The following is a 27633-nucleotide window of genomic DNA, read 5'->3' as shown; positions in this document are numbered from 1 at the left end:
CCGCAGGCCGGGCGATGCTGCACGGGCCTGGCGGGGCGCGAGGCTGCCCCAGGCAGGCTGGAGCTCTCCAGGCCACTTCACGATATTTCCAGTTACTTGTTGAAAGATCTTGAACTCCTTCATGCCTACTTAAATGGTTTAGTAAACCGTCTTTCTTTATTAATGTTTCCAGTATCTTTTCTTTAAACACAGATGTGTTATTGAAAAAAATAACCCAGACTTGCCGCTATATCTGTTTCCTTTTATTTATTTTATAATTTGCTGAGTTGCATCTGTAATGGTACTTTCTAGTTTTAATTTCTGATCATCTGTGGATGCTTCTATTCTGTGGTTGATTTGTTTGTTGGTATTCACTTTGACTGCCAGGCCAGGACTTGAATGTTATTGCTTCCTTCTTAAAAAGAAAAAAAAAAATACTGTTCTGTTCCCTTACGGTCTGCACGATGTTTGAGTTGTCCAATACTGCTTTTCACGTTTCCGTGCATCTGCATAACGTGTGCTGTGTCATCCTCACTCCGACATGTGTTACCAAGCTCTTTCCCTCTGTGTCATTGTTTTCCTTTAGAACAAAACATTTTCTCGGAAACATGCGAGTGACAGGTTTTAAGAATTTCTCAAAAATAGGCAACTGTTCTTCTTTCTGCAGTTGCTCTTGGGTTTGTGTCTTCGTTATGCATATAACAAATTAGAGGGACACCGTCCGAGATGGTTTGGGCTGCAGACGTGACAAGGTCGAGTCTTTCTGCAGGTTTGGACGGGAATGGAGCGCGGAGGTGTACTTTTGTTAGCAAACGTTATACAATATCCTGTCGCAGGCATTTGACTTTGTCGTTTCTGAGTTTGCTTGCCGCGGGGCAGACCTGCGTTCTCTGTGGCGGGAGTTCTCCTACAGCAGTCCTTGCCGCAGGGTACGCGGGGCATCCTTTTCAGCAACCTTTCAGCTTCTTCCAGTAGTCTACTATTTATAGCATGATGGAGTCCTCTTTCTTCAGTGGAAAATGCGCCATACGCTCACGTACAGCAGAAATAAGCGTTCAAATGGCTTTTTAGTGCCAAGTTCTATGTATGGGAAAGGGTAGGTTTTACAAAAGAAGCGTAGTTACGTCTACTGAATGATTTATTAGGTACATTCATGCAGTAAACTGAGGCTTGAACCTTCGTGGAAACTAAACTTTGAAGCGTAACTGGGTGAAGTTCTCACTTCTGTTTGAATTCATGCTGTACCCTCCTTTTTTAAGTGAGCTAATGCTAATTGACAGAAATAAGAGCTTCCTGAGAAAAGAGGGGAACTTTAGTGAGAAAACAGCGCTATTCAGTTTGCGGAGAGCTTAATCAGTGACTGAAATGGTAAGGGTACCGAACTCCATCTCAGTGGTCCGTAGGAAAAAAAAAAGCAGTTGGAGAGGAAGGAGTACTTCGTGTTTACCTTCTTCAAAGCTGCTGCTAGCCTGCTCTTTTAAAGAAGTAGTACATGAATATTAGGATATTAAAATCTGCAGAAATGAATCTGGTTTTGATTATACCCTACAGTTCCATGGTGTGTGTGCATGTACACAGTAAATGCTAGTATTAAAATAGTCGAGGAACCTGGATCTGATGGAAAGAACCCAACAAAACAGCCAAGACCAGTCCTCAGCTTTCTTAAAAAAATCTAACTTCTGCTTGTAATAAGGCAGAAATTTTGTGAGTGAAGACAGCGCTGCGTTTGCCTCGGGGGAGTCAGTGGATACCTGGGAGCGTGCAGCAAAACGTTCTGGATGATATTGATTCCTCTCACGTAATGGGATTTCAAATGGACGTCGGAGGAGAACACGTGGAGATCCTCGGGTCTCTGCGAAAAGCCTCTTTCTTGCAAATTGGAGTGAAAACTTGTTTCAAGTGATGTTTGGTGGTCTTAAAGCTCTTGAAAAAGTCTGTGGAGAAACGGGAGCAGCAGCGCAGGGACACTCATAAAACACGCCGAGTGAGCCGTTCGGGAGGCTGCAGGTTTTGTACCACGAACCCGTTCCAGTTCCTCTGCTGCCCGCGTGTCTGCCTGCTTGTCTCTGTAAGTCCATAGGGCGTGCTTGGTTGAATGAATACTTCTTTGGGTTTTCATCAAAGTTTTTCTCTGATGGATGCTCTTGTATGCTGGCTTTTTTTTTTTTTTGTCCTACGGAGGACAACGCTTGAGAGGTTGAGTCACTTCTGCGACGGTTGGCTGCTCTGGGAATTAGTTTAATTGTTTTTTTGAGTGCACAGACGGAGCTCTGGCAGTATCCAGGGAGGGCAACTGTGACTTGCTTTGTTTATTTTGAGGATTTTCCAGGAGAGCAAAATGAATTAAATGAACATGTTGTAAATGAAACGAAGGAATTTATTTTGCGCGTGAGCGTAGCAAACTGATGATGATTTCCTGGTTACGGGACGGTGTTCTGGGCGCTTGTTTGTTCCTTGCGTTAGGAATTGTGATAACTTAGGAGAAGGGTTGCATCCAACTGGGTAAACAGCAGGAACACCATTGCCACCGACATGGGTGGGGTTGTAGTAGACGTGAGCCTTGTAGCATAACACCTCCCCCTTGTTTACAGGCACATTCTGAGCTCGCAGACGGAAGAATGGAGGCGGAGAGGCGCGGAGAAGCGTAGGTGCCTGGCTCGGCTAGAAAAGGGTCTGTGGCCACCTAACATCTTTGTGGATTTGGCAGCGAGCGTGCTGCCGCGGGGCAGGCGAGGGCATGTGTCAGAGGGAAGAGTTAGACGGCCAGCTTCCAAGGGCCTGGTCATAGCTCAGCCAGCAAAAGTTTGTCTTCAGCTCTGTTCTGGTGCACCTCAGAGCATCTGACTTCTGCTGGACGAAGGCCGCATTTGCTTGATTTCACTGACTCTAAAATGTGGATGTATAGAAGAAAAAAAAAAAAATGTGTTTGAAGAATGTGGATGTGGACGTGTTATGACAGCTTTCAGCCCTGGGTGGTGATGGTTGGGACAAGCAAAAGCAAAACCATTCCTCAAGGCTACCTTAAATAACTTTCTTCTTAGTGGATGTGAATCATCGGGTAAACTTCTGCTCTTTTAACATGTAGAGTCTTGTGTATAGTGGTACCTGTATGTTTTAAGAGCTATTGATGAGATGATGACTTTTTCATCTGCCTCCTCATACCATCCTGTGTGGAACTTCCATCTATGAAGACTGCTATTTTTCTGAGAAGCGGAAGCCAGATTCTAGTCCCCGTCTTGATGGCTAAAGAATTAAAAATCTCATAAAAATACCTATTTCACTGTCAGTACTTTGGTAGAAGGAGGCACTATTTCAAATCGGTTATAATGGTCGTGGCCGCTGTACCCATTGAGAAGCATGTTCAGGTTGAAAAGCCTACAGTAAATTGACCTTACTCCATGGTGTAGCAAAGAAAAAGGGTGGAATGAGGAAGGATGGGGAACAGTGTTTCACTGAAAAGATAAAAGTGGGATTTGGGGTTTTGCCTGGATTTGTATGTATTCCATTTCCAGACATCTGAAGAAGCTCTCCTTTGGGGAATAACCTGTGTGGTTTTGCCATCGTCGCGAGTTCCATGTGCTGCAAGATAAGGCAATAAATTGCCCCAGTCTGTGATAGTTTTTTTTTTTTTTTTTTTTCCAGATGAGCAAACTTTTTGATTCATGTTTGCCAGTGGGGTGGTTAGGGGTTTTTTTTTGTGGTTTTTTGTTTTTGTTTTTGAGCGTGGTGTTTAATACTTTAAAAAAATGGTGTTTGAAACTAAGCTTTTACCTTCCTTTCTCTTCTGAAAGGACCCGCTACCTTTAGTGGAAAGCTGTGTTTTGTGTCTGTTACCTTAGGATTTCTTTCTTTATTTTTCAGTCTGAATTTCTTGTTAAGCTGTAAGGCTCGAGGACCCAGGGCTTTTGGGGAAAAGGCACTGCGGAGATCCGCAGGGAAGCGGCTTGGCCGTGGTGAGCAGCAGCGCCTGCGAGGAGGGGACCCGAGGGGTCTGCCCGCCCCGGCAAGGCCGCCGGCCGCTCTCCCCGACCCGCCGCCGGGCGCCTGGCCAAGGGGAAGGTGGGGAGAGCCTGTCGCTGGGAGCCGGAAAGCAAGCTCCCGTCCTTGCAACAGGGGGTCGGGCGTCCGAAAGGACAGCTTAGCCTAAGAAGCGACCGTATTTTGGAGCAAGCAAGAGCCACTGTGGGAATATGACGGGGATGGGTTCGCACAGAAATGTCTGGAAGCCTAATCGTTACTTTGGCAGAACCGAGTACTTATTCCTGAAGATGCTCCACACAGCTTTCCTCATGACAGTGCTGCAGACGGAGCATGATGAAATCTGGAAAGAAGTAACTGGGCTCCGACTCCTTGGGTTATAAAGCCTGGCACCCGTCTTTTGTAGCCTTGGCAACTGGCTGTGGCTTGGGCAGGCAATAGGTGAGTTAATCGCACAAAGGCATTCCTTATGAAGTGGAAGCCTCTCGGTTACCAAGGGCAGTGTTAGCTTTGGGAAGAATCGTGTCTTAGGCACCCTTCCTTTCACCATTTTTAACTTGGATATTTCCATTTTCAGGGTGTAGGAGACCATTTAGGTTATTCTTACATCTCATACTAGCTACACTGGGAAACTCCAGCTGTGTGCCATTGATCTAAGTATTTTCAGTTACTGTTTCCTACAACAGGGTGTATAAACAATAAACAACATGTATTCTGCTTCTATAGGAATGACAATGTGTCTGTAGAAATTTTTCAAGTTCGTGAAACTGATTCTTCCTTAAAAGAAACAAACAAAGAAACAAAGCAAAACAAAACCCCTGGGCCTGGAATTGCTTTCTAGCCACTGCCTTACCTTTTGGGAGAGCAGCTATGTTGTGTAAGGAGTTGGCAGCTCTTAACTCTTTCCCGGACGGGCTGCTTTGATTTGCTTAGTGATCTTGGCAGAGTCTGTGTTTCCTTCCACGTGAAGAGAATTATTCCTTTTACAGCTTAATGTTTGCAAAAGATATTTTTGGTAGATGGGAGCGCTCTTTGGAAGCGTGTAGCTTTTATTAGTGTTTGGAATAATAGTGACTGTATTTGAAGAATTTACACAGAGGAACATCTTTGAGAGTGAGAGCTATCAGCTTGTGCGCTTAGAGTCTCTACTTACCCGTGTGCTTGCTCGCTTTTAACTCTCTGACGGTGTTGAACAGCCTTCAAATATCTCTTAATGTTGTGTTGTAATCCAGTATTGTACTGTCCCAGAGCGCTTTGGTCTTCCGAGTTCGAGTTGGCTGGCCTGATAGTGCCATGTTTCATTTGAAACCGTTAGCCCGCTCTGTTCAAGGGGTCTCACAGCCATCGTCATGGGAAGTAATATCGTGAGTAGAACAGCATTTGCAATATTACCGATGGCTCTTGAGTAGCTGGGCTGTGGGGTTTCTCACCCTGCCCCAGAGCTTGGTAGAAGCGCTCCTTTCTCTGGCCCATTGCACCCGTAACCTCTGAGCGTGGGATTGAAGCTTCCCTGGTGTCTGCCTCTCTTCTAAGGTGGTGGATACGGGATTTGTCTTTAGACCTGCTGCGTGGTGGTACGTCAAAGGAACGCGAGGTCGTGGAATGCTTGCTTCCCGAATCCCGGCGTTGGATTTGTTACCTCCGAAGTCAAGTGAACTGGCTGAGACAGGCTTATTGTAATGAGTGGGAATTTGACTGGGAAATAATTGACTCTTTGATATTGTAAGAGCTGAAGAAAGCGATGCCTGGCTCGCACACAGTCTCTCTTCAGAACAGCAATGTTGTGACTACTCAGTGTTATAAATAGAAATGCTCAAGTTAAATCTTGTCAGTGCAGATCTTGAACGTGTGCAACTTAATTGTACCTGCTGCCCTTCCGATGCTGCGATTGTCACAGGGAAAAAGCGTTTAAGTGCTGCAACTATTGATTTGATTTCCGAAAAATAGCTTGAGCTTTTATTTTAATTTCTATGTTGACGTGTTGGCTATTGGAAGCTAACGTGATCATGCTCTGATGTGTCTGTTCTTAGCAGGATGTTATCATTTGGAGCCCCATATTATTCTTTGAAGGCTTAAAATGTTTACTTTTCTGGAATTTGGTTCTTGCCTGACAGTGCTTCTGTGTATCGGGGTTTAGAAGGAGGCGCAGCAGGAGAAAGGAGACAAGGAGGTACAGAACTAAAACTTGGGGACTTGTCTGATAAATGTACTTGTTGGCCTTTGGCAGTGAGTCGCTGCCTCAGTTTCCCTGTGTCTAACAAGAAGCTAATGACGCCTACTTCAAAGATAGTTTATGAGGGTTAATTAATGCTTGCAAAGGCCTTTGAAGATGAGAAAACAGGAGTTGAAATATGAAAAGTTTCCATGCCCCAGGTAAAAGTTTTGAGTACTGTCTCGAGTTTGGCTTTTTTGGAATGTCTTGAGCACTTGCAGATATTTTGAAGGGCTTCTTTCAGTTGGACCACGGTGGTGAACGCTTTTAGGAGACACTGGGTGGTAGAGCTACACTTGCGGAAGGTGGTTACTCGCATGTTCCCCCAAGGAAAGAAAGAATGGCCTCAGCATTATATACCAGCTAGAAGAATACAGGTGGCAGGCGTATCCTGAAAATGGTGCCACTGCAGCCTTTTGTATTTATTTGTCCCCAGGGCAAGTTTCTGTCCTTGCCAGCCTTTGATAAAACAGTCCGCTGATGAGCCCTGTGCGAAATGATTTACGGTAATGGCAGCACTGTGTTCTTGAGCCTACAGGTAGCCTAAAACAGACTGGAGGAGCAATGCTCTCTGTACTTCCCGTAGAAGTTGAATGCTTGTGGTATTTTAAAGTAAAATCTTAATTTCTTGTAAAACATGTCAGCTTGGTGTGTGATGTGCAAGTAGGTGTTCAGGGGAAAAAAAAAAAAAAAAGGTTTTCAGATTCTCACATGTTCTCCAGGGTGGCATCTCTTCTTCTTCTTCTTCCATTTTGCCAATGGCATCGTAATCGCGTACTTTGTAAGTACAGCATTAGTTTAAGATGCTGTAATGAACTGTTAGTGAATTATGGGATAACTTTGTCTGGTTTCGTTCACTCAGGAGGAATTTGAGGAAGACTTTGGAGCGCTGTCAGTATTTCAGTGGTTTAGGTTGTGGTGCTGCTGCAAAATGGCCGGGTTGGCAGCCCGGATAGAGGGAGGAGTTGGGCTGCGGTCTGCATCCATATGTTTGATAGTGAAGCCCGCTAGATGCAGGGCAAGGGTTTTTGCTTGTCAGTTTGAGCCGTGTTAGACACAACAGGAGGTAAGAGCCTGAGGTTAGTTCTGTGCTAAGAATAAGCTGTGAATATTAAGTTTTATGTGTAAGGAGCCTCAACTCTTCTAATTCCGGATTCCCTGGATATGCAGCAGAGTTTGCAGAAATAGATAGGAAGCTCCATTGAAAGATGCCAGTGCACAAATAGTTGGGTGTGAGGAGGTCTAAGCCAGGCCAGCCAAAGCGCTTCTTCCAGGAGTGAGAAGGTGTAAGCGGTCCCTCTCCTGCAGTTAACAAGAAGGGTATCAAGAGTTTAGGCTGGATATTTAGCTGCTTGATTGTAAAAGATCTGCCAGTGCTGCGTTGGAAGCTGAAGCGGGCTGTTGAGGCAGCTTGATAAGCGTGGCATATGCCTGAAAATTCTCCTTTCTTCTGGAAACATCATCTTGCTAACCTAAGACAGAAGAGCCTGCAGAATCCGCATCATGAAAAACCCTCCCTGTCAGCAGATGACTAGATAAAATTACAGCTTTGGAGGAAATTTTGTGTTCTTGCTTACAAGTGAGTTGTGACGTCTTTGTGAGGCCAAGCGGCGTGTGGGCTTCTGGCAGCGGGAAGCGCTGCTTGTGGCTCGGAGGTTGGCTTCCTAGCCAGGCTGCCAGACTCATCCCCGCTCAGTGAGTCAATGGCTTTAAACACATCTCCTGATTTAGTGCTAGGTCGAGCTGCATCTGGCACTGCTGTAGCTGTACTTACCTATAAAAATAGAAGGGCATAATTTGCTAGCAGTGTTGGATGTGGGAGTGAAGGGAGCAAAACGTCCTTGGAATTGCAAGAATTTTTTGAGAAGCCAGTTCTTTTTGGAAGGCTAGAAATTGATTGTGACAAATAATGGGAGAGATGCAACGTGTTCCCCGTTTCACGACCTTTTTGTGTCCAAGGAAAATGGGATTTTCAGGGTGGAGTTTCTGAGGGTTTCTCTGTCCCCGTTCACTTCTGCATTAATGTGATGTTCTGAAACTGAAGGAGAGTTCAGAAACACTTAACAGGGAAAGGCAGGTGCTGCCTACTAGCTTGCAGCATTTAGAAATTTTGGGAGAAATGGCTCATAGGTATGTTCCGTAATAGAATTCACTATAGGTGAAAATAAAATGTCATGCTTGATCAAGACATTGGTTATTGTCTGTATTGTTGGCCACCAGACAGAACTCTCTACTTGTTTCACTGAATGCTCAAGGAGTTGAGGAAATAGATGTGGAACAAGATGACTTCCTAAATCTGTCACAGGTAACAGATTGACCTAATAGGAAAAAAAAAAAAAAGTATTATTTATTTGTTTTGTTTTTTTAAGATGCCTTCATCTCAGTGTTGGGAATCATAATTTAGGACAGGAGGAATAAGATGCTGCTGTGGTCAGGGTTTAGGGAGGAAGCAGGATTACTTAGGTAACCATTTGAAGGGGTAGTTAACTGATGGTGCTCAGGCATAAATAAATGAGGATGTTCCTTGGTTAAATAACAGGAGAGCTTCTGAACTAATAAGGTAGTTGAAATAATGTTTGCAGCAACATTCACAACTAGACTGCCCAAGGGCAAATGTGTCCTGTAAGGGTTTCGGCGTGGAGAAGCTGTATTAGGTTGTCGAGTCCCTGAACGTTTGTTGCATCAAGGAGTGTATGACCGTGCGTGCCGTTAACTGGCTTCACATATGGTGAGCTGCATAAATGCATGGAATTCTGATAATTTATCGCCAAAACTGCAGATATTTCCATACCACGCGACGGCTAGGAGCCTGCATTTATCCTGATGACTTTTCCTTTTGGATGCCTGCCTGCCTTTTGTGTGAGACCATTTCCTGCTGTCTCAGGATGGCTGTGCTGAATTTGGGAGGCAGTCGTCAGAAAGGTAGTGGAGGCAAATAGGGAACGGCTTATTTGGAGTAGTTGGTGAGGCCAAATCATTGCGTAGCCTGTTGTTACAGCTTTTGCCGTTTCTTCTTTTGGGAAGAAACCTCCTGTTTCTGGGAAGGGGGTAGCGGGGATTAAGTGATACGTAATGATTTTCCAGTGTGTTGTGCATTCTGTGCTCTCTTGACCATAGAAGATCTCTGCTGGGTGTTCAACAGCTCTGCAATGACTTGGTTTGCTATCTGGCATGCTCACTATCTGGGGTGGATACGGTGTGAATTCCCACCCAGAGTTTTCTCAAAGTACCCTGTTATATTTAGGGAGTTCCTTCACCATGCTTTCCTTGTGCCTTGTTCTCGAACCCTCATCCCCTCTGTTGGCTTACCCTTTTTGCTAAATCTAAACAGTTTCTTGGTTTAGTTATTTCATAACCTTTTCCCAGTTACTGCTTTCTATGTTTTTATACCATTTCCTCCTCCCGAACAAAGTTTTTTCTGCTGAAGCTATAAGCGGGGTGCTGCCCTTGGTGACCTGAATCCTCTTGGGAAGCGCTCCCTCTGTCTGGATAGAGCTTTCCTCATCGCCCTCGGGGAGCTCCAGCACCCAGTAGTAATCCCTCTAATGAGCTTGTAGATCTTGCCTCAGGCAACGGCACCAGACCAGTTACAGCAGTGAAGTTTTTCAGTCTTCATTATTGTATGAAAACGACAGTATTGCGAAAGAGAAGCTGATGTACTTTAGGTTTGGAAACATCGTGAAAGGAGGACTTAAGTTTTAGGAACGGGGGATTGTATGTTAGCAGCGGGGAGGGGAAGGAATCTTATTTTCCTTTCTCGTTTATGATGAATGAATGACCTGAGCTTTGGAGTGGTGGAGTCTGTGGAAACTTGGTTTGCTTTTCGGGGAAGTATTAGGAGTTGATTTCCCTCGTCGTCTGGTTAGGATGGAGCGAGAACAAAATCTGGTGAGCAAGTTAGGAAGCGTTGTGGTTGTGTTGAGCCTGTGCTGTTTTTCTTCTGCGTAGGCTGACACGTGTGGAAAGGTAATGATACCAGTCTCGCTTGCTCTTCGGTCGCTGTGCGTACCACCGTGCGTCAGCCCTGTCCGTGCAGCCATACACCGAAGCAGTTGCCAGATGTTTTAAGTTGTATTTTTACTCCCTGTGTTGGCATAGTGGCTATAAAGTGGATATGTTCCTGAAGAGAAAAACTTGGGTCTCTTAAGTACTCAGTTGAAAGATTGAGTTTTTTATTTGATGGGTTTTTTTTCAGTTCCTTTTTCTTCAGAGCGGGTTTGAACCTGGCCTGGCAACAAATGCGGGTGGCTGGAGGGGTGGGAGGTGAAGGGAACGCCTCGAGCCGCAGAAGCTTCTCGCTCCCACTGGGAGGCCATTATTTTATTTAAGATTTGAATCTGGTATTCTTGCTTAGGGTGAAATGCAAATGACTGGGTGCATGCTAGGAGTCTCCTGTAACAGAGTATATGGAGCCATATGGTTCCTCTTCCTACTTCTGGCTCTTCAGTTGCATTTAGTCGCTGACTGCATTAGTAGTGTTCTGGTGTCTGTGTGAATGTACGTGGCCTGTTCAACTGTGTAACCCCCTCCCCGATCCCTGTTAGCCCAGCCAAGCGCTTCTTTACCAGGGATAGGCAACAGGATTAGTCCGGAGGCCTGCGGGAGGGGAAGGATGCTGCTGCTCCTCTGCAGCTAGGGAGAGTCAGAGCAGGAGCGGGACCATGTAAATCGCGAACCAGCCTGACTTGTGGGAGCTGTTCAATAGCCAAAGATGCACCCGCCAAGATGTTATTACCTGCGCAAAAGAATTGGAGGAACTCCTTACTGATCTCCAGTTTCAGTAGGTTTCCTCCTTCCATTGCTCATGTTCAGGTCTAAAGTGAGACTTGACGGGCTGTTAGGCAGTTTTGTCATAGGCTGGGCAAATGACGTGTTCTCGCTCACCTGTGTTTTGGAAAGAGGAGTTTTCGTTGTGTTCTTTGGTGCGCACCGTGTCTCTGCTAGAGCTGTTGGCATTCAGCCTTGTAGAAACGAGCCTTCTTCATTAACTTTCTGTTGATGGCTGTGGCGTGGCGTGGCGTGGCGTGGTGGGGAAAGGAGATGCAGAATTAAGTTTCTCAGAGTGCTTCTCTGTGACACTGCACCTACGCTAGCATTGCCCCAGAGATAAGCCACAACCCTTGCCTGTTCAGACACACAGTTTAAATATTTAGTGAGCTGGGAAGAACCCTTATGCCCCACTACCAAAAATTTCTCTTTAGTCCTCTAGAGAGGTGGTGAAAAATTGGCCAAGTCTTTCGTACAAAGAAATGAGAACTGGATAATATTTGTAATGAAAAATCTGCTGTCTGGGTTTCGCGTTTTTCCACTTTCTTTCATTGGAATTCAGAGCCCGGTTTTCCTTTTCTGACAGGAATCTCTTCTCAGCTCATGCACTAAAGCATTCACAAATATTGGCTCATTTGACATTTTTCTGCAAATATTTAATTTTACACGTCATGTTTCTGACGTGTTAGGGGTTAACGTGCCATCCAGGCTCACTGCCATCATTTAAAATTTAAATGTCTAAACTTTTTTTCAAAGTCAGTCCATGTTTTTCGAACAAAATTATAGGTAAGAAAATGATTTATATGGAAGTTGTAGAAGTTGTCATCCTTATTTCTTGCCTGACTGGTGGACCGAAAGGTCTGTATGCTGTGAAGCCAGGGGAAAATGACATAGGAAGTTTGTGGAAAATGTGGAATTGTATCGGTCTTCAGCTAAAGCGTTTGTGTATTCTTGAGCAACTGTATTTAAAAACTAAGTTCCTAGACAATACCAGGTACTGGAGAAGTTAGTTTATGTTGATAGCTAAGGTAATATTGTGAATCAGCTAGGCCTGTAGAAAGTACGCTCTCCTAATAGCAGCTTGGTTTTGAGGAATTAATAGTAACTATATAACACATCATGCCTGATTTGAAAAGACAGGGGTCTGAACAGGCTGTCCCTACCTTCTACTCAAGTTGTGCAGGTGTGGTGATGTTTCGTGTCTCGTGTAGGTGGGCGTTGGGAAAAGAACATGGGTGATTCTGTTAAATAAATAGTGTCTTTAATTAGCATGACAAGCTCCATGACTGTTCAGAGTAACGAAGGTTTCTCTTCGGCTGGGCTGCTATCCTTGATATGTGGCTGTCCGCATTCTGGGGAAGGAAATATTTTTGGTCTCATCTTGCCCACGATCCAGTTTGCCGAGAGAGGGAAGGGAGTCAGAGCGTTCCCAATTGTCCGGCTGGCTTTAACAGCAGGGTGAGCAGATGAGAAGGCAGGGTAGCGGAGAATCATTTAATTGTTTCAAACAACAAGTCAAAGCATGTGTTACTTTTGCATCCCCGTTTTTGTTAAATATCGTTTTTTGATATGAAAATGTGGGAGTATGGAAAGTACTTCATCTTAATTGTCTGCTTATGTGTGACTTGTCCGCTCCTTTGTTTTTTCCCTTCCCTTTCCACAAGTTCTCTAAATATTTCCTCTCCCTTTCGCAGCGGTAGTCGCTCCTCCAAAACCTTCAAACCAAAGAAGAATATTCCAGAGGGGTCTCACCAGTACGAGCTGCTAAAACATGCCGAAGCCACGCTCGGAAGCGGTAATCTCCGGATGGCCGTTATGCTCCCAGAGGGTGAAGACTTAAATGAATGGGTTGCAGTTAACAGTGAGTAGGCTAACCTTTTTTTTTTATTTATTTATTTTTTTTCGTAAGGGGGGCGTTGAGCGTGGGCTGACACTCGTGGGAGGACAGCTGTGTGCTCCTCGCTAGCGGGGTAGGCTCTTCTGCCCTGCGTGCACCGCTGCTGCGCTTGGGAGAGGTGAATGTCCCATCATTTAGAGCTGACAGGTACAGAGCATCTCACCGAGACACAAACTCCTTAATCTCCTCGTGCCAAAAAGATGTTGCTGTTAAGAAAATAATTCATATTCTTAGCGGTTAAGGTCTGAGCACTTGATCACGAACAAGTGCTGAAGTACAAATGTCACTGCTGTTTTTGGAAAGTAGCCCGTCAGTGCCATCTCAGTAGGTTTAGCCTAGCTCTTTTTCAGCTAGGGTTGTTACGCAATGGTACAGTCAAGCCTCTACATGCTAAACATAAAAACTTAGTTAAGTGTGAGGGCCAGATCTAAAAGACTCCAGTCAGGTGTGTGGCCTGGCTTTCCTTTTGCCTCTAACCAACGCAGAGATCGATCTTTGCAATTTTCCTGAAGTTAGTTCCTTCTTTTTGTTTCTACCAAGTTGAGAGCCTTTGCTCTGGTAAGTCTCTGATGTCATTATTTTAACTTCCTCTGAAGCTGTTTGTCCTAACTCTCCTTTCATGCTAGGTCAGGCCAAACAATGATGCCCAAATTAGTGTTTTCTGATTGCTTGACCATGTTTCCTCCTCCTTCCTCTCCCTGCTGCATGTATTTGTTGTCTGCCTTCTGCTCTTAAAGAATGGATTAACCCATGTCCTGTCATGCTTTGTAGCCAGTGCAGTTTTGGCTGGCACAAACTCTGTGCCCTGTCTGGGTGTTTCGTCGTCTTTTGTGTCTTGGGCTTGGCATGCTTCCGTGATAGTACGGTATCGACTGTGCGCTGCAGTCCCGTGTAAATGATGCTCAAGATAAATGTCTTCTCATTGTTTACGTGGTTCTGTCTGTTCCTTCTTGCTCTTTGACGTGTTTGGGAAGTGAAACTGTCTGACTTCAGCCTTGGGGTTCTTAATTAGCCCAGCAGTGCTCTGGTATATGACTTGTGGCTGCTTACAGGGAATGTTGAAATTGCTGACACCATTGTTTATAAAAGTTAATTCATGCTGTATTGCGAAACTGTCTAGAAAAAAAGCCAGCCCATTTTTATGAGTAAGCATTACTAAAGATGCTTCGTATATTGCTGGCAACCTTCCCTTTTGGTGGTTCCTCCACTCCACGTCTCCTCTTTCCTGCGTGGCAGCGGTGTTTGTCCCTTCCCAAATGACTTAACTGCTAAATTCGCTGGGTGGCAAAAGGTAGCGAAACACTCGGCAGGAGAGTGGGAGCTGCCTGTTGGTAACAGCGGCATTCTTTCGTTAAATGGTAGTCTTGCATGCCTTCTGCAGCAAAGTGGGGTTTTAATGTTTAGGTTTTTTTGTCTAGACCTGGTTACGTGCTCCCTTCGTTTACAGCATCCCCCTACCGCACCTAGTACCAGTTACTGGTAGCTGTGAGCCCCTTCTGTTGATCGACATATCTGATAAGGAAATAAAACGTGTGACTTTGTCATTGGTTTTGCCCTTCACAATAATGAGAGCGCGGGAGCAGATGTGCTCGGCTCTTTTACTTCTTGCTCAACTCTTAGCCTTCCTGATGTCTTACGGTGATGAGTTGATGTACGTGTAGATTTTTCAAATGCGTTTTCAAAATAAAAAAATGTGAGAAGCATATAATCAGTTTCATCTGAAATCTGCTTGATTTGAAAGTACTAAAAAATCATTTTAGAAGTAGATCTTGCCCATATCTCTGTAATAGAACACCAGACAGTGTGCACTCGTTCAAGTAGAAAAGCACTTGGAAAAAATAATCTAAGCCCTCGAAACTTAAGAACAATGAGGAAAAAGAGGAAATTACAACGCGCGGAGACACTGTACAGCTTTACACATGTTGGAAAGGAGGTTCTTGCATTTTTCTTGTTCGTCACAGAGCTGGCTTGGTGGATGGGCGGTGTGTCTCGCGGCCTTTTGAGACTTGCGAGTGTGGGATTCACAATAATCAGTCATCTTGTCAAAGTCTGCGTGGGTTTTTTGAACACGCTTGCCTTGAAGCAAACATTGGGCTGTGGTTTATGCTGGGAGCAGGGAATGGAAACTTAATTAACAGTTGTTGTGGACACTTAAGAAGCAAGGGCTGTATATAACGCCTTCTTGCTGCCTTCGGTGTTAATTGCGTCCTCCCCCCCGGCCCAAACAAGCTTCAGGAGGCCTCCTGGTCCTCTGTAACTTTTTTTTTTATCAGCCTTTCCCAATGTTGTTTTGCTGTTTTCTGCTTTTGCTGTGCAGGGGTGAAAAGAACAGATTTTGCTGCTGCAGACGAGCTGAGCTAGGTACATGCCATACCAGTTAATGTTTGCTTCCCTTCTTTGATGCCTGGGAAGTTGCATGACACGGTTGTAGCTCGGATCCTGCATCTCCTGAACAGTTGCTGTAACTTGCTGCCAAGATGTTGGTGTGATCTTTGAGGTTCATTCTCTGGAAAAATCAGCGAGGGGAGCTGCAGTATTTAACCCTTCCTTCCCTTCAGCCGTCCGTTACTTTCACAGGACGTGGTATCTGCTAGTGCTTACGGTTAGGATGTCTTTACAGCAGAACTGTAGATCTCTGTCATAGAGTTAAGCAAGGAACACGAATTGGGGTAGGCTGCCAAGTAATACGCTGGCTTCTCTTTGGCATGGCACTGGATTGAGAGGAGTGTATTGCTGGTGTTAATTCCAGAGCGTCCTGCACATTGGGGGTATGAGACTATACAGTGTTGCAAGGGGTAACTCTTTTTTTTGAAACTCATTTTTTAAGTTAAGACAAAGGTGCCTGTGTAACTACTGTAGAAACTGGTCACAGGAAAACCTTTCCCTGTTGGTTCAGAATGAAGAGCTTTGTCCCCTGAACTGGCTATTTGGAGACATGATGAGACTGTCAGTACTGCTGATAAGGGGTTTTATTTGAGCATTCCTGAAATCTGTCTCAAAAAACAAACGGTTTGTCTCTGGCACATTGAATTGCTGGCATAACACGGGTAGCACTGAAGTCAAGAAAGTGTTAAATGATGCTGAGCCCAGACAGACTGAGCACTGCTCTCTCATCCTGAGGACTCGCTCTGCAGGCACGATTCATCAGTGAAGTTTCTCGCTGTAAAGGCTCCTGTGGTCAGAGGTGGCGAGCAGTACGAGTGATGTAGCCTGGGGCATTAAGTATATTTATATGTTATATGTGGCTCCTTTCAGGGTAAGGGGGTGTCGGTGGAATAGTTAAATTTGCAGAGCACTGTGGTTAAATAGAAGGAGTTGAACTCCACACTTGATTTGGGTTTTTATATGATTTCTGGATTTCATCCGTGCATAAAAATGAATGAATAAGGACACCAAAGCTAGTCCCACAAGTCTTAAGTTCCTGGATGCTTGTATTACTGGGGCTCATCCAGAAGCAGAATTTGCAGTAACTGTTGGAGGATAAGGGAGGCGGGAACCCGTAGTAGAACTGTTACTCTGGAACCACGTCATGCACTTACTCAGTTGTAAGAATTTCATAGAACCATAGAATCGTTAAGGTTGGAAAATACCCTTAAGATCATCGAGTCCAACCGTTAACGGTTTAACCCAGCCTACCTAAAATTTTATTTCCTAGTGCTTAATATTGGTCGCTTTCCAATTTGCATTCGTGACATCCCTTGTCTGAAAGTCATTTTGAAATGATAACCTTATACATTGATACTTTGGTAATGTGCTGTGCTCCCCCACAGATGCAAGGGGGGTGGGGGGGAGGCATTCATTGACGGGAGACAAAGTGGATTTTTATAAACTGATTACAGTGACCACAGTTCCTCAGAACAGAACCTGCTGTCAGGTTATTGAAGAAGAGCCTTGCTTTCAAAAAATTCTAAGTCATCAAGCACCTATTTAAAGCAGTAAGAACTATGGGAATCTTTAGATATGCTAACTTTTGGTCTTTTATTTCAGTAATTCAACTGTAGACCACTAAAATAAAAAGTTTTGGCTAAGAGAATTGCTTTCCCAAACATGTAACAAAACTTAAGCAGTAACCCCCCAGAACAGAACTCCAAGGATAGTTTATAACGAGGAAATGTGGACTAAATAATGATTTGTGGTAATTAATTGATAATCTAAGGAACAGAGGTTGCTTGGCACTGTAACTGTTCCTGGGTCGTGACTTCTGTACCTGCCTCCCATAGATGTAGTGTTTGACCATAACGTAAGTGAAAGAGAGTAGGTTTAGATGGGATATAAGGAAGAAATTCTTGACTCTGAGGGTGGTGAGGCCCTGGAACGGGGAGCCCAGAGCAGCTGCGGGTGCCCCATCCCTGGGAGTGCTCAAGGCCAGCCTGGATGGGGCTTTGAGCAACCTGGTCTGGTGGAAGGTGTCCCTGCCCATGGCAGGGGGGTTGGACCAGATGATCTTAAAAGGTTCCTTTCGACCCAAACCATTCTGTGATTCTACAGAATGTTCTTTGAAAAGATTTTTGGAACACAAAGCCTGAGGGAAGTCTGTGTCGCCTAAAGAGGAACAGCACGCTCTGGCTGGAAAGTTTACGGTACAAATCTTTATTTTATTCCAGACTTGCCAGTAGAATTTGGGATTCTAATAAAATGCACCAAACTTTCAGAAAAGTTAACGACTCCGCTTTCTCCTTCCCTTTTCTTCTTTCAGATGAAGGTTTTGCTGCAGTGAAGAATTAAATAGGTATTGCCAGAGGCTGTTCTAGAAAGTTAGTGGTTGCATTCGGCCTGTCCTTTATAATAGATCTTAAAAAGTAAGAACAATGAAGTCTTTTCACAAAAATTATTTCAGGACCCTCTTCAGCAGCGTGCGCTTTACAGTTAAGGGTGTAGGAAGCTTGTGTTGCCGTTACGCCGCAGAGTGTTAATTGATGGTTTAAATGCTTTACAGCTGTCGACTTCTTCAACCAGATCAATATGCTTTACGGAACCATTACGGACTTCTGCACAGAGGAGAGCTGCCCCGTGATGTCTGCTGGCCCAAAGTAAGATTATTCTTTACGCGTTGTTGAGACTGTGCAATTTTTGAGATGATTTTGCATTTGATAACTTGAGAGTAGCTCAGTCGAGTGCCAAAGATAAGGTGACTTGTGTGGGTGGAAAGGATGTCTTCTCTTCTTAATTGTGGAGGGGAAAAAATTTGAACCTTTGTTAAGGGAGTGGGGAATGGAAAGGTGGTTTTTGGGGTTGGGTTTTTGTTTGTTTGTTTTGTTGTGGGTTTGGTTGTTTTTTTTTCTTTAGCCTGGGAAGTAAACTGATGAGCAAAACTATTTTTTTTCCTTTTTTTACTGAAATGTTAGAGGGCTTCTTAAGTTAAGATTTGAAGTTTTTCTATGCAGGCGTTCAATTAGGGCTTACTAGAATCCTTCTTTTCGGCGTTTGAGTAGGTATTGTAGAAATAAGCTTGGCTACAGTTTTTAGTAGTCTGGATAAGAATCCCCTACCCTGTCCCTCAGTTTGAGTTTTCCTTCTATGATTCTTGCCCGTGCTTTGGTACGGACACTCAACAGTTGTGTTTTTTCTTGCTCTCTGGCTCCTTAGTGTTTTCCAAAGAGGAAGATAGCCGCATTTTTAAGCGAGTGGCGAGGGAGGGCACTGCTTCCTTTTAAATTATTGTAAAACCTTAAATAAACAATCAAGACAAACAATCCTCTCCTCCACTTCCTCCTCCTTTATAATGACGCTTGTTGTTCTTGTCCGAAGCCAGTAATTGCCAGCCAGCGTGGTGGAGAGGGGAGGGCATGCAAAAGGGTGCTGCTGGGAGGGCAAGGCGCAGAGGGCAGGAGCTCTGCCAGGCGAAAGCAGGCAGAGGGATCAAGAAAAGCTGCGGTGCTACGTCGGTAAACTGAAAATGGACACTGCTGAATGCCAGAACCAGCGTGGGCAGGCAGACCTGCCGCTGCAAAGCGGAGAGGGGTGAAAATAGAAAAGGAATCGAAGCGTACCATTATGCAAAAGAACTTTGGGATAAGCTTGTGCAATAGCCCGGCCCATTGTCTGCTTTGTGCTTTGGCATGCAGAACAGACTCTTATTTATTAAATAAGAGCGTGAAAATATTTCTTTGCTTTATTGTTTGTCTGCTGAGAAGCCATTATTTGGGGGTGGAGGTTAATTATTAAAGGCTTAGCTGTCTTGTTGCCAGACAAAACAATTTATTTCTCTCCAAAGAGACTGATAACCATTGACAGAACTATGTGTCGTACTCAAATAGTTACGGAGCAGGGCAGAGAAGAGATGCTAGAGGCTAGAAGATGCATTCTGCCAATGTTTTAATTAGGTCGCCTTGTCCCTCGGATTTGTAGGGCACTCCCCAACCTGTGCGCAGGGCTGGGTTTGGCGAAAGGCTCAGAAGCGCGTGTGCGCACGAGGGGCCGAGGCCGGGCAGGCGCAGGAACGGGGGAGTGGTGAGGCCGGGGGTGACCGGCAGCGGAGCATAGACGCTGTTTTTTAGTTTGAGTGTGTGTGGCTTTTTTCACTTCAAAGGTGGCCCGCAAAATCTTTTTCAGGGAAGTACCCCTGGAAAACCAGTCAGCATGAAAGCACTGATATTTACGGATTTTTTTTTTGCTGTTTCTTACCTGTTTCCCGTTCTTTTCTGGTTCGAGCCGTTTTAGTTGAAGAGGCATTGAGTCTTCGGTGCTCACGAGTGCTTGTAGGCTGAAGGTTGCTGTCTGCTCACACCCATGGCTGAGCTGCCACCAGTGTCGCATCCTCATCCGTGTGAGCCAGAAGCTGAAACAACTGACAGGAGGTCGTTTGAAACAGGTTAGGCAGCCCTAGCACGAGTGGCTGGAGAGAACCCAAAGCAGCAAGCGCTCCGTGGCTCTAAAGTCTGGTTTTTGCGTTCCCACTGGAAAAGTGTTGATGGTCCATATATTAAAAAGGGTTGTAAGGTGCTGGTGCTTACATAGGTGGCTGTTTAGAACTCGACGTGGCTCAGTTCACAGTTTTCATAGCACAACTGACAAACTTGTAGCAGTCTATGGAAGAATTAAAGCAGACGTCTCGAGTGACAGGGTGACTAGAGCAGAAGTGTGATGTTTCCTATATCCACTGCCTGGTACTGGTGTTTTGTTTTTAAAACCTCTTTAAAAGAAAAAATTGGACCTGGTAAGAGACATATCACCTAGGTTCCTATCTGTTTTGGTTTTTTTTTTTTTTAATTTTATTTTTGATACAGGGAAGATTATCTTCTCTAAAGGCCTACCTTTAAGCAAATGTTTGGGGCTGTACGGCGACTTCTCCGGCCCACTGGTTCTCTTCGGTAGCAATCTTAAACAGAAGGGCTCAGCTGAGGCAGGTGAATTTTCGTGTGCGGTGGGATCGCTTTCATTTGTTTTGGACTTGTCTTTGTTGGAAGGATTGCTGACTTAGCTTGCATCAGCGTGTTAGTACATTGAGTTAGCTAAGGATTGAGGTAAAGATCAAGAACAGCTCTCCCTCTCCTGCTGCACAGCTCACTGTCTAGCGATTTGGAGAAAGTATTGGTTTAATTTGTTCCAAAACATACGATTACTCACAGTCATGTTCCATTCTTCTCGCTTCAGCAAAGACCAACCGTTTTTTACCCAAACAAACCGTAGCTGGTTATCACTTGCCATTTCTTGTATCAGCTGCAGTATCACCATCAGCGCAACAGGCGTGATAACAAGTTAAGAACTGCATGCAAGTAATGTGTTCATTCATCAGCATTGGGTGAGGGGAATTTTCTTTATTTTCCTCCCTGCTTGTAAGTCGCTAATAATAAACGCAAAGGAGGGACGTGGCTGCCGTATTTTTCAAAGCTGGATGTCTGAACCGGGGCTCTAAAATCCATATTTAGGCCTTCCTGTGAGTACACTAAGCTCACTCTTAATGGAGGTGAGATCCTTCCGATCTTCCTGAGGTTTGTTGGTCCGCAGTGCTTCTGTCTTCATATATTCAAATCGGAATAGCTGGGCGCTCCAAAGCGGATAGCTCCCATAAATCCTACGTGGGTATAATATGGTGTAATTGAACATTCGCATGCTGCCTTCTGCGGCAAAAATATAAATCAATCATGTAATCGGGGCCTTGAAACACCCTCTTAGCCATACCAGTCCTTTTGCCTTTTTGTGACGCTCCACTCTGCACCTGTGCCACTTGATGACAGAGGGACAAAACAGAAGAAGTGTTTTTCAGCAGTCTTGCTGTAATACAGTTTTGCTGAGATTTGGAGAGGATAGGTCCAAATAAATATCTGAGAATCTTCTAAAAGGCATTACTGAGCCACTGCTTTTATTGCTGTTGGACAAGGTAACAGCTTTCATTTTAGTCAAGCTGGTTTTGTTTTCTTGGGGTTTTTTGGGGGTTTTGGTGGGTGGTAGGTTTTTATTTTTTTGGGTGTTTTGGTTTTTTTGGTTTTTGTGGGGTTTTTTTTTGTTTCTGTTTTTTTTTTTGTTGGCCATGTACACGTAATGGTGTGGTAGAGGATCTGATCTTATGGTTGTTCATACTTAGGTATATTTTCTAGTGTGAGAAGCATAGTTGGGTTTTCTGTTTATAGGTGGCAAATCACTTGTGTTTATCAGTATGGGAGAATTCTACCAGAGATGTCAGCTTCTCTTAGCTTTTCCCCTGCGCTTGCTGAAGTGAACTGTATAGTTCTTGCTCTATCCTTCACATATTGGCTTGCCCTTAAAAACCTCTACTAAACTGTAGAGGATTCTAAAAATGTGCTTTCTGTAGAAAGATTGCCTATCACAAAAAGGTTAATTTGTTTCTGTCACCAGAGCTGTAGGTGTTTGCTCACAAGCTTGAGCTAGAAATGTGATTTTTACCCTTCGCTGCCTGTAGCAGTTCAAATGATTCTAATACGTGGGAATTTTTTGTGCGTTTGGTTTTCTTTTTTTGTTTAAGGAGCTGGGTGAGGATTCTTGATTTGTTTTCAGTGATGTATTTGATCCTGTAGGAAGAGTTCATTTTTCCCTCCCTTGCAAACCCCAAGCCTTTTGACAGCCTAGGAACAACCGTGAACATTACACCCACTGCGTGGAGCATGGGGTGTTTGCCGGAATACTTTTCACATTCTCTATAGGACTTTATTTTTGTCAGGATATATCTGCTGTTTCTTGAGAGCTGTGCTACTTAAAGGGTCATTCTATGGCATTCCTTCCTCTAAAAAAATGCAGAATTAACCCATAGTGTTGGGGAGTGGGGAAGGAGGGAAGCTTCTTATGGACATGTATTATTTGATTGAGGTTTTTAGCAGGCAGTTTGCTTTGTTGTCTTACTCTGTCTCCAGACTGAACCTGCCACCTCACCTAAGTGTTGATACTTGTCCTACGTTAATACCACTTAAATCTCAGTATGAGAGTAATACTGGGTGGTGAGGAATACTGATTTTTTGGAAATCCAGACGCGTTGTGGTCCATTCAGTGTGCATGGAATTTTTGCATGTGTTTTGAGATGTAATTTTAAAATGTTTTCAGACCTTCTGATTTGTTGCCGTTTATAAAAAGATCCCATTTTTATCTATTGTGAGCAGCATGCTCCTAATCACTCGTAGAATTCGTTTATTGTGACAATATTCTCTCAGTTTCTGTTCTGACAAAGCTGCGTTTGTTAAACAAAATGAGAAACCAGATTTCTCAGATACATTTAAGCTTTGCGTAGAATGATTTGTACGATCTTTAAAATAGAAGACCTTCTCCGGTGTCGGCACAATACCAACTGCAGATAGCAAGGGAAAGTTCAGACAGTGGTGGCTGCGCCCAAATACTCTCGTGTGCTGCTACTGTACTGAGAAATAACAACCAAATTGAGCACGCTATCCTCCATGGCAAGCAGTATTCACCATTAATACCAGCTCTTCTCATTCTTTAAAAAAGAACTGAGATAAAATTTGTAGATGAAGTGGGTAGGTTTCCTGTAAAAGCATGACTGAGCTGACATCACTGTCCTTGCATGTTTCGGTTTGTTGTTTTTGTTTTTTTTTTTTTAATTTTTATGTTTTTAAAAGAAGAGCGTTTCACCTAGTCTGAATCACTGTTCATTTGCTTCTCTGGGAGGACTGCAGAGCTCAGCAGTCCTTTCCGCTTCTGGCTTGGCAGCAGGCTTGCCCCGCGGGACAGCCGTTCCGCAGCAAGGCTGGCTGATTGAAAGCCGACGTGGGAGATGATGCCGCGTTCAGATCTAAAAGAGAGGGCTACGCACGGCTCTGTGCTGATGAGAAGAAACTGCTCAGATGTTACGGATTGGCAAGGAATATTAAGATCCATGCGTTTGTACTCAGCAAGGCAGAGAAAGAAACACCGTGGTTCACTTGATAGCTGGTGTTGTCAGACTCCCCATGTTAAACGGGTTGGCTTTTTTAAGCGGTACGTTCCCAAGATTAGCCATCCTCTCCTGTGTCTGGGCTTGTGTCGGTTGCAGTCCCCAAGCCACTCAAAATATCTGCTCCATTCGAATTTCATGAGGACTCGTTTCTGTCTGCTTGTGCATGTAAATGGATGCTGTTTAATACATTTTTCCGTGGCTTTTTAAATTCCCCAAGTTCAAATGATAACTGTAAGAGGAATGACGCTGGAAAGTACTCATTAAATGTGCTGCATAAAAGTTGTCAACACGATGAGCTCTGTGAATGGAAAAGGATGAAAAGAGCACTCGTTTTAGTGTTCCATCGTCACGTTTGTGAAGGTTTGCATAGGTGTGATACCACCTTATCTACAGATGGAAAAATTAAGCCTAAAGACAGTTACTGGCCTGCAGCTACCAAGTGGGTCAGCGGTATAACTGGAAACCGAGATTTTTCTGAATCTTGGTGCGCTGTGTGGTAGCACTAGACCTTCAGATACGAACCTCTTCTGAGGAGGGCTATTTAGTCTAGAAGCTTTCTTCTAACCGTTAGCCGAAAGGCACTTTATGCCTGCTTCCAGTTCTGTAGTAGTGTTTCCTTGGCATTAACCTACCTCTGGATCTACTCCGTGTCTCTAACACAGTCGTAATTTGGCGCCTCTGGCAAGAGCCGATGTAGTTTGGTCTTGAGTTATGCAAAATCTATAAGAATATTTTCAAATGTAAAGAAATTCCATAAATTGTAGGGGTCTAACGTGCCTGGCTGATAGCTGCTGCGGATGCGGAGCGTTGCCGCTGGCTTGGCAGTTCTTCTGTGCCAGCGGAGGCGAAGAGAAGCCCGTTGCTTGGGCCGATGGGGTGAAATTTCATGTTAGACATCAGTCAGGTGCCTTCATCGTTTTGAGCCCTGGAGCTTAGCTTTTATTTGTGCGAGAGTCTCATGTAACTTTTTGATGTTTCACTTCAACAGGCTGTAATATTTTTCTTTTTTTTGGGGGGGCGGGGGGAGCTTTGAAAAAGAATAAGTGGCTATTGGCCTTTTGGGGTTTGGAAGCTACTCATAGAGCACCTTTTGATGTACAGGGGTGCAGGTTTGCCCGCAGGCTGCCTTGTGCATTTTGGCAGGAGCGTTGCAACTGAGGATGAATGAGTTGTGCTATAAAGGATGGATTTTTTTGAAGGCCTTTGCAGACTGCAGCTCCAGCCCAAGTGCAGTGGGGAGATGGGGTACAGAGCAGCTGCAGATGGCTCGGGAGCCTTTGGACCTTAGTTTCAAGGAAGGGCTGTGGGAGGGCGTGGGAGCGCGGGGAGCGGAGCAGGAAGAGCAACCTTCCAGGCCTTGCTATGTATGATTCACTTGTGCTAAGAAATGTCTTGTTGTTGTCGTCCCAACCCAGATACGAGTACCACTGGGCAGATGGGACAAACATAAAGAAACCAATTAAGTGCTCTGCACCAAAGTACATTGATTACCTGATGACTTGGGTCCAGGATCAGCTGGATGATGAGACGCTATTTCCTTCTAAAATAGGTAAAGTAAATAAGTCAAAGTGAACTATGTATTTGGATTATAGTTGTACAGGAATATTCAGGTCTTATTGCATTAAAAGGTCTCCTCAATGACTGACGAGTAGGGCAACTTTAAAAGGTTACATTTTATATATAAATGCGCTTTTATGTTTGAAGATAAAGTTTATATTTAAATTGTATATACTATATATAATAAAATTTATATATATATAATGTACATGAACTCTGATCCATGTGTTAATACTCGTCGTAAACATCTATCACAATTTTGAATGCAAGAAGTACTTTTTCTATTTAATAACTGACTGTGGTGATCAAATCTGATGTTTCTTTTCATTGTGAACAGTGGGTTGTTCCCTTAGAAAAAAGGCAGAGGGTCTCAAAACCTTAAAACCGGTAATCGGTACAAACCGGCAGCTTTCTGATGTAGGAGGGGTGTTTGGTCCTCATGAGGAGCTGCTTCTAGGCCTTACGTCCAGAGAAGCTGAATTGCATCTTTGATCTTAAGTTCATGATTTTTTTTTCTTTTCAAGTGAGGATGAAAGATGTATGTTTTTAAGAGGTTTCTTTCAGAAAAGCAGGAGGAAAATAATGAGCAACCACCAGTTCGGAAATGATAACGAGAAGAAAACCCTGCTTCTAGAGGCACGGAGGACTATTTGTTCTAAAGCTCCTAATAGGCAGTTTTCCAGTACACCGCTACTCGCAGGCTTTATGATCCATCGTGGAAAAAGGAAGGGAGATTTCTTAATTGCTTTTATCTTGCGAATAGTTTCTGAAGCATTTGACACATTTTCAATAAGCCTCTTGAGAGAAACAGGGCCACCTCTCAGAGTCAAGTGGCATTTGTTTTTAGTTAGAGTTAAGCAGAGAAGGCTGGTTAGTTTGGGAAGAAGTGACCAAAAGCTCAGTCTTCCCCGCTCAGTAGATGCGAGCATGGTTTCTTCCCATACTGTGGCATTCATTTTACTGTTACAGGGCAGAGTTCAGAGCTGGGGTAGAAGTCCACTGCTAATAGGTATGATAGTAAATGGTTACAGTTAATATTAAAGTTGCGTTCAAAAGACTAGATTGGGACTCGATCTTTCTTTAACTGCAGCATATTCTTTGCTGAAGGCTTTTTTTTCTGTTAATAGGAAGTATTTTTGAAAGGTAGCGATTCAGAAAGAGACTTAAAGGCCACAATGGATAGCCAGCTAAATATGAACTTCCCAGGCGATGCAGCAGCCAACGGAGGAAATGTGATGTACGTGTAAGCAGGGCAAGCTGAAGTAGGAGTACGAGAACTTTATTGCTAGTGTTTTAAAGCATTGGTGAGATCGTGACTGGTCTGCAGGATCCAGCTTGGGCCTTTGGCCTTCAGACAGCACTTCAGCAGTTGGAAAGACTGCAAAAGAACTAAGCTGACTGGGAAAACTGCTTCGTGATCAGAAGCTAGACAGATTTAGTCTTTTTAGATGGTTGATACGTAGCTTTTTCTAGCCTGCGGATGTGTCAGCTACGGAGACTATTGGTCCCAGTAGCCGGTTGTTGTTTCCTAACCAATTTTAATAAAACTAGTGCACTGACAAAGATCTGCTGTCGAAACTGATGTAACCTGTCTTGGGTCACTTTGACTGAAATGACTGCAAGGAGCATGTTTCAGAGCACGTGGGCAGGCAGTTAAGAACGCAGTAGCCGCTGAGTAAGGGATGGCGATGAGCAGGATGGAAATGGGAGTGTTGTTGCTGGGCACGAGACAAGCGGAAGACAGCCTGTTTCTGATTTCACTTTAGCCAAGAGAAGCGTGAAACTCGATGGCTGATAACCAAAACTGGTTTCAGTTGCCCACACAGAGGTATCTGGTGTCCCTCGGAGTACCCTGTGGTGTCTTGGACACGTGCACAGAGCCACTGGTGAGACTCCGAGCCTGCAGGAGCCTTCCCCTCTTCTGCGCTGGCAGTCAGAGGCCAGGTACTTAGAGGGCATCTCTAAGCACTTCAGATACTTGTGTTTGGGCGTCTGAATCCTACCAGAAGGGAGGAAGATGCTCCGTCAGAGAGGGCTCCTCAGTACTGTACTGAGGCATAACAGAATTTAGTAGTTGGAAGCTGAAGCTGGGAGGGTTCGGCATAGAAACGTAGTCAGATTTGTCTTGGGAAAAGTTGACGAGCCACTGGTCTGCTGGAGGGAGGGAAGCCTCTTCTCCGGTCTTGGAATGAGCTTGTTGTCGTGCTTCACTACATTGGGTGATGTACAGTCGGAATTGCCGAGTGAAACGCAACAGCCCTGCTTGTGCAAGAGACAGGGTTGAGTTACGATGGCTTTCAAAATGCACGAACACGGCACGGGCGTTTAAAAATAAGCCGTCTGTTTCCTTATTTTTAGGTGTACCGTTCCCAAAGAATTTCATGTCGGTGGCAAAGACAATTTTAAAGCGCCTCTTCAGAGTTTATGCTCACATTTATCACCAGCACTTCGATCCAGTGATCCAGCTACAGGAAGAGGCACACCTTAACACTTCTTTCAAGCACTTTATATTTTTTGTTCAGGTAAGCGTGGCAGGAGCGGTACGGTTAAAAGTATATTCTGGAAAAAGTAATGTATCCAAGTAATGCCCCTTCAGTTTCCTAAGAGCTGGTGTGTTTGTAGGAGAGTCAGCACCTCCAGGACCCTAAGATGGTGTCTTACTCCGTTTTTATGTATATTCACTGCTAGAAGCATTCAAGGAATGGAGAAGTTTTCGACAAAGTATTCGTTTCCTACGAAATGGAATACTAAAAACTGTTCCCTACCAAATAATTCAGTAGAACAGTAATTCCTAACAAAAGAAAGAGGGAGGACGGCATCTGAAGCTAGATGGAAGTGTGCGCTTGCCTCAAAGCTACATTCCCCCCTGCCCCCTTATAAAAAAAGAGCAACTTGTTCCGT

The 27633-nt window shown here is 44.3% G+C and overlaps 1 protein-coding gene across 2 annotated transcripts in view; it reads left to right on the top strand.

Annotated features, from left to right (window-relative positions):
* MOB1B (MOB kinase activator 1B) overlaps nucleotides 1-27633 on the top strand; it is a 44240-nt gene that overhangs the window by 9967 nt on the left and 6640 nt on the right. For both annotated transcript variants that reach the window (XM_082315609.1, XM_082315608.1), the window contains exons 2-5: nucleotides 12631-12797; nucleotides 17770-17863; nucleotides 24591-24724; nucleotides 27091-27254. In XM_082315609.1, coding sequence (XP_082171735.1) covers nucleotides 12631-12797; nucleotides 17770-17863; nucleotides 24591-24724; nucleotides 27091-27254 — 559 coding nt within the window. The remainder of the gene's footprint in view (nucleotides 1-12630; nucleotides 12798-17769; nucleotides 17864-24590; nucleotides 24725-27090; nucleotides 27255-27633) is intronic.

This window comes from Platalea leucorodia (genome assembly GCF_965183815.1).
Source record: "Platalea leucorodia genome assembly, chromosome: 6".
NCBI classification, from domain to species: Eukaryota; Metazoa; Chordata; class Aves; order Pelecaniformes; family Threskiornithidae; genus Platalea; species Platalea leucorodia.
This window is presented reverse-complemented; position numbering and strand designations above follow the sequence as displayed.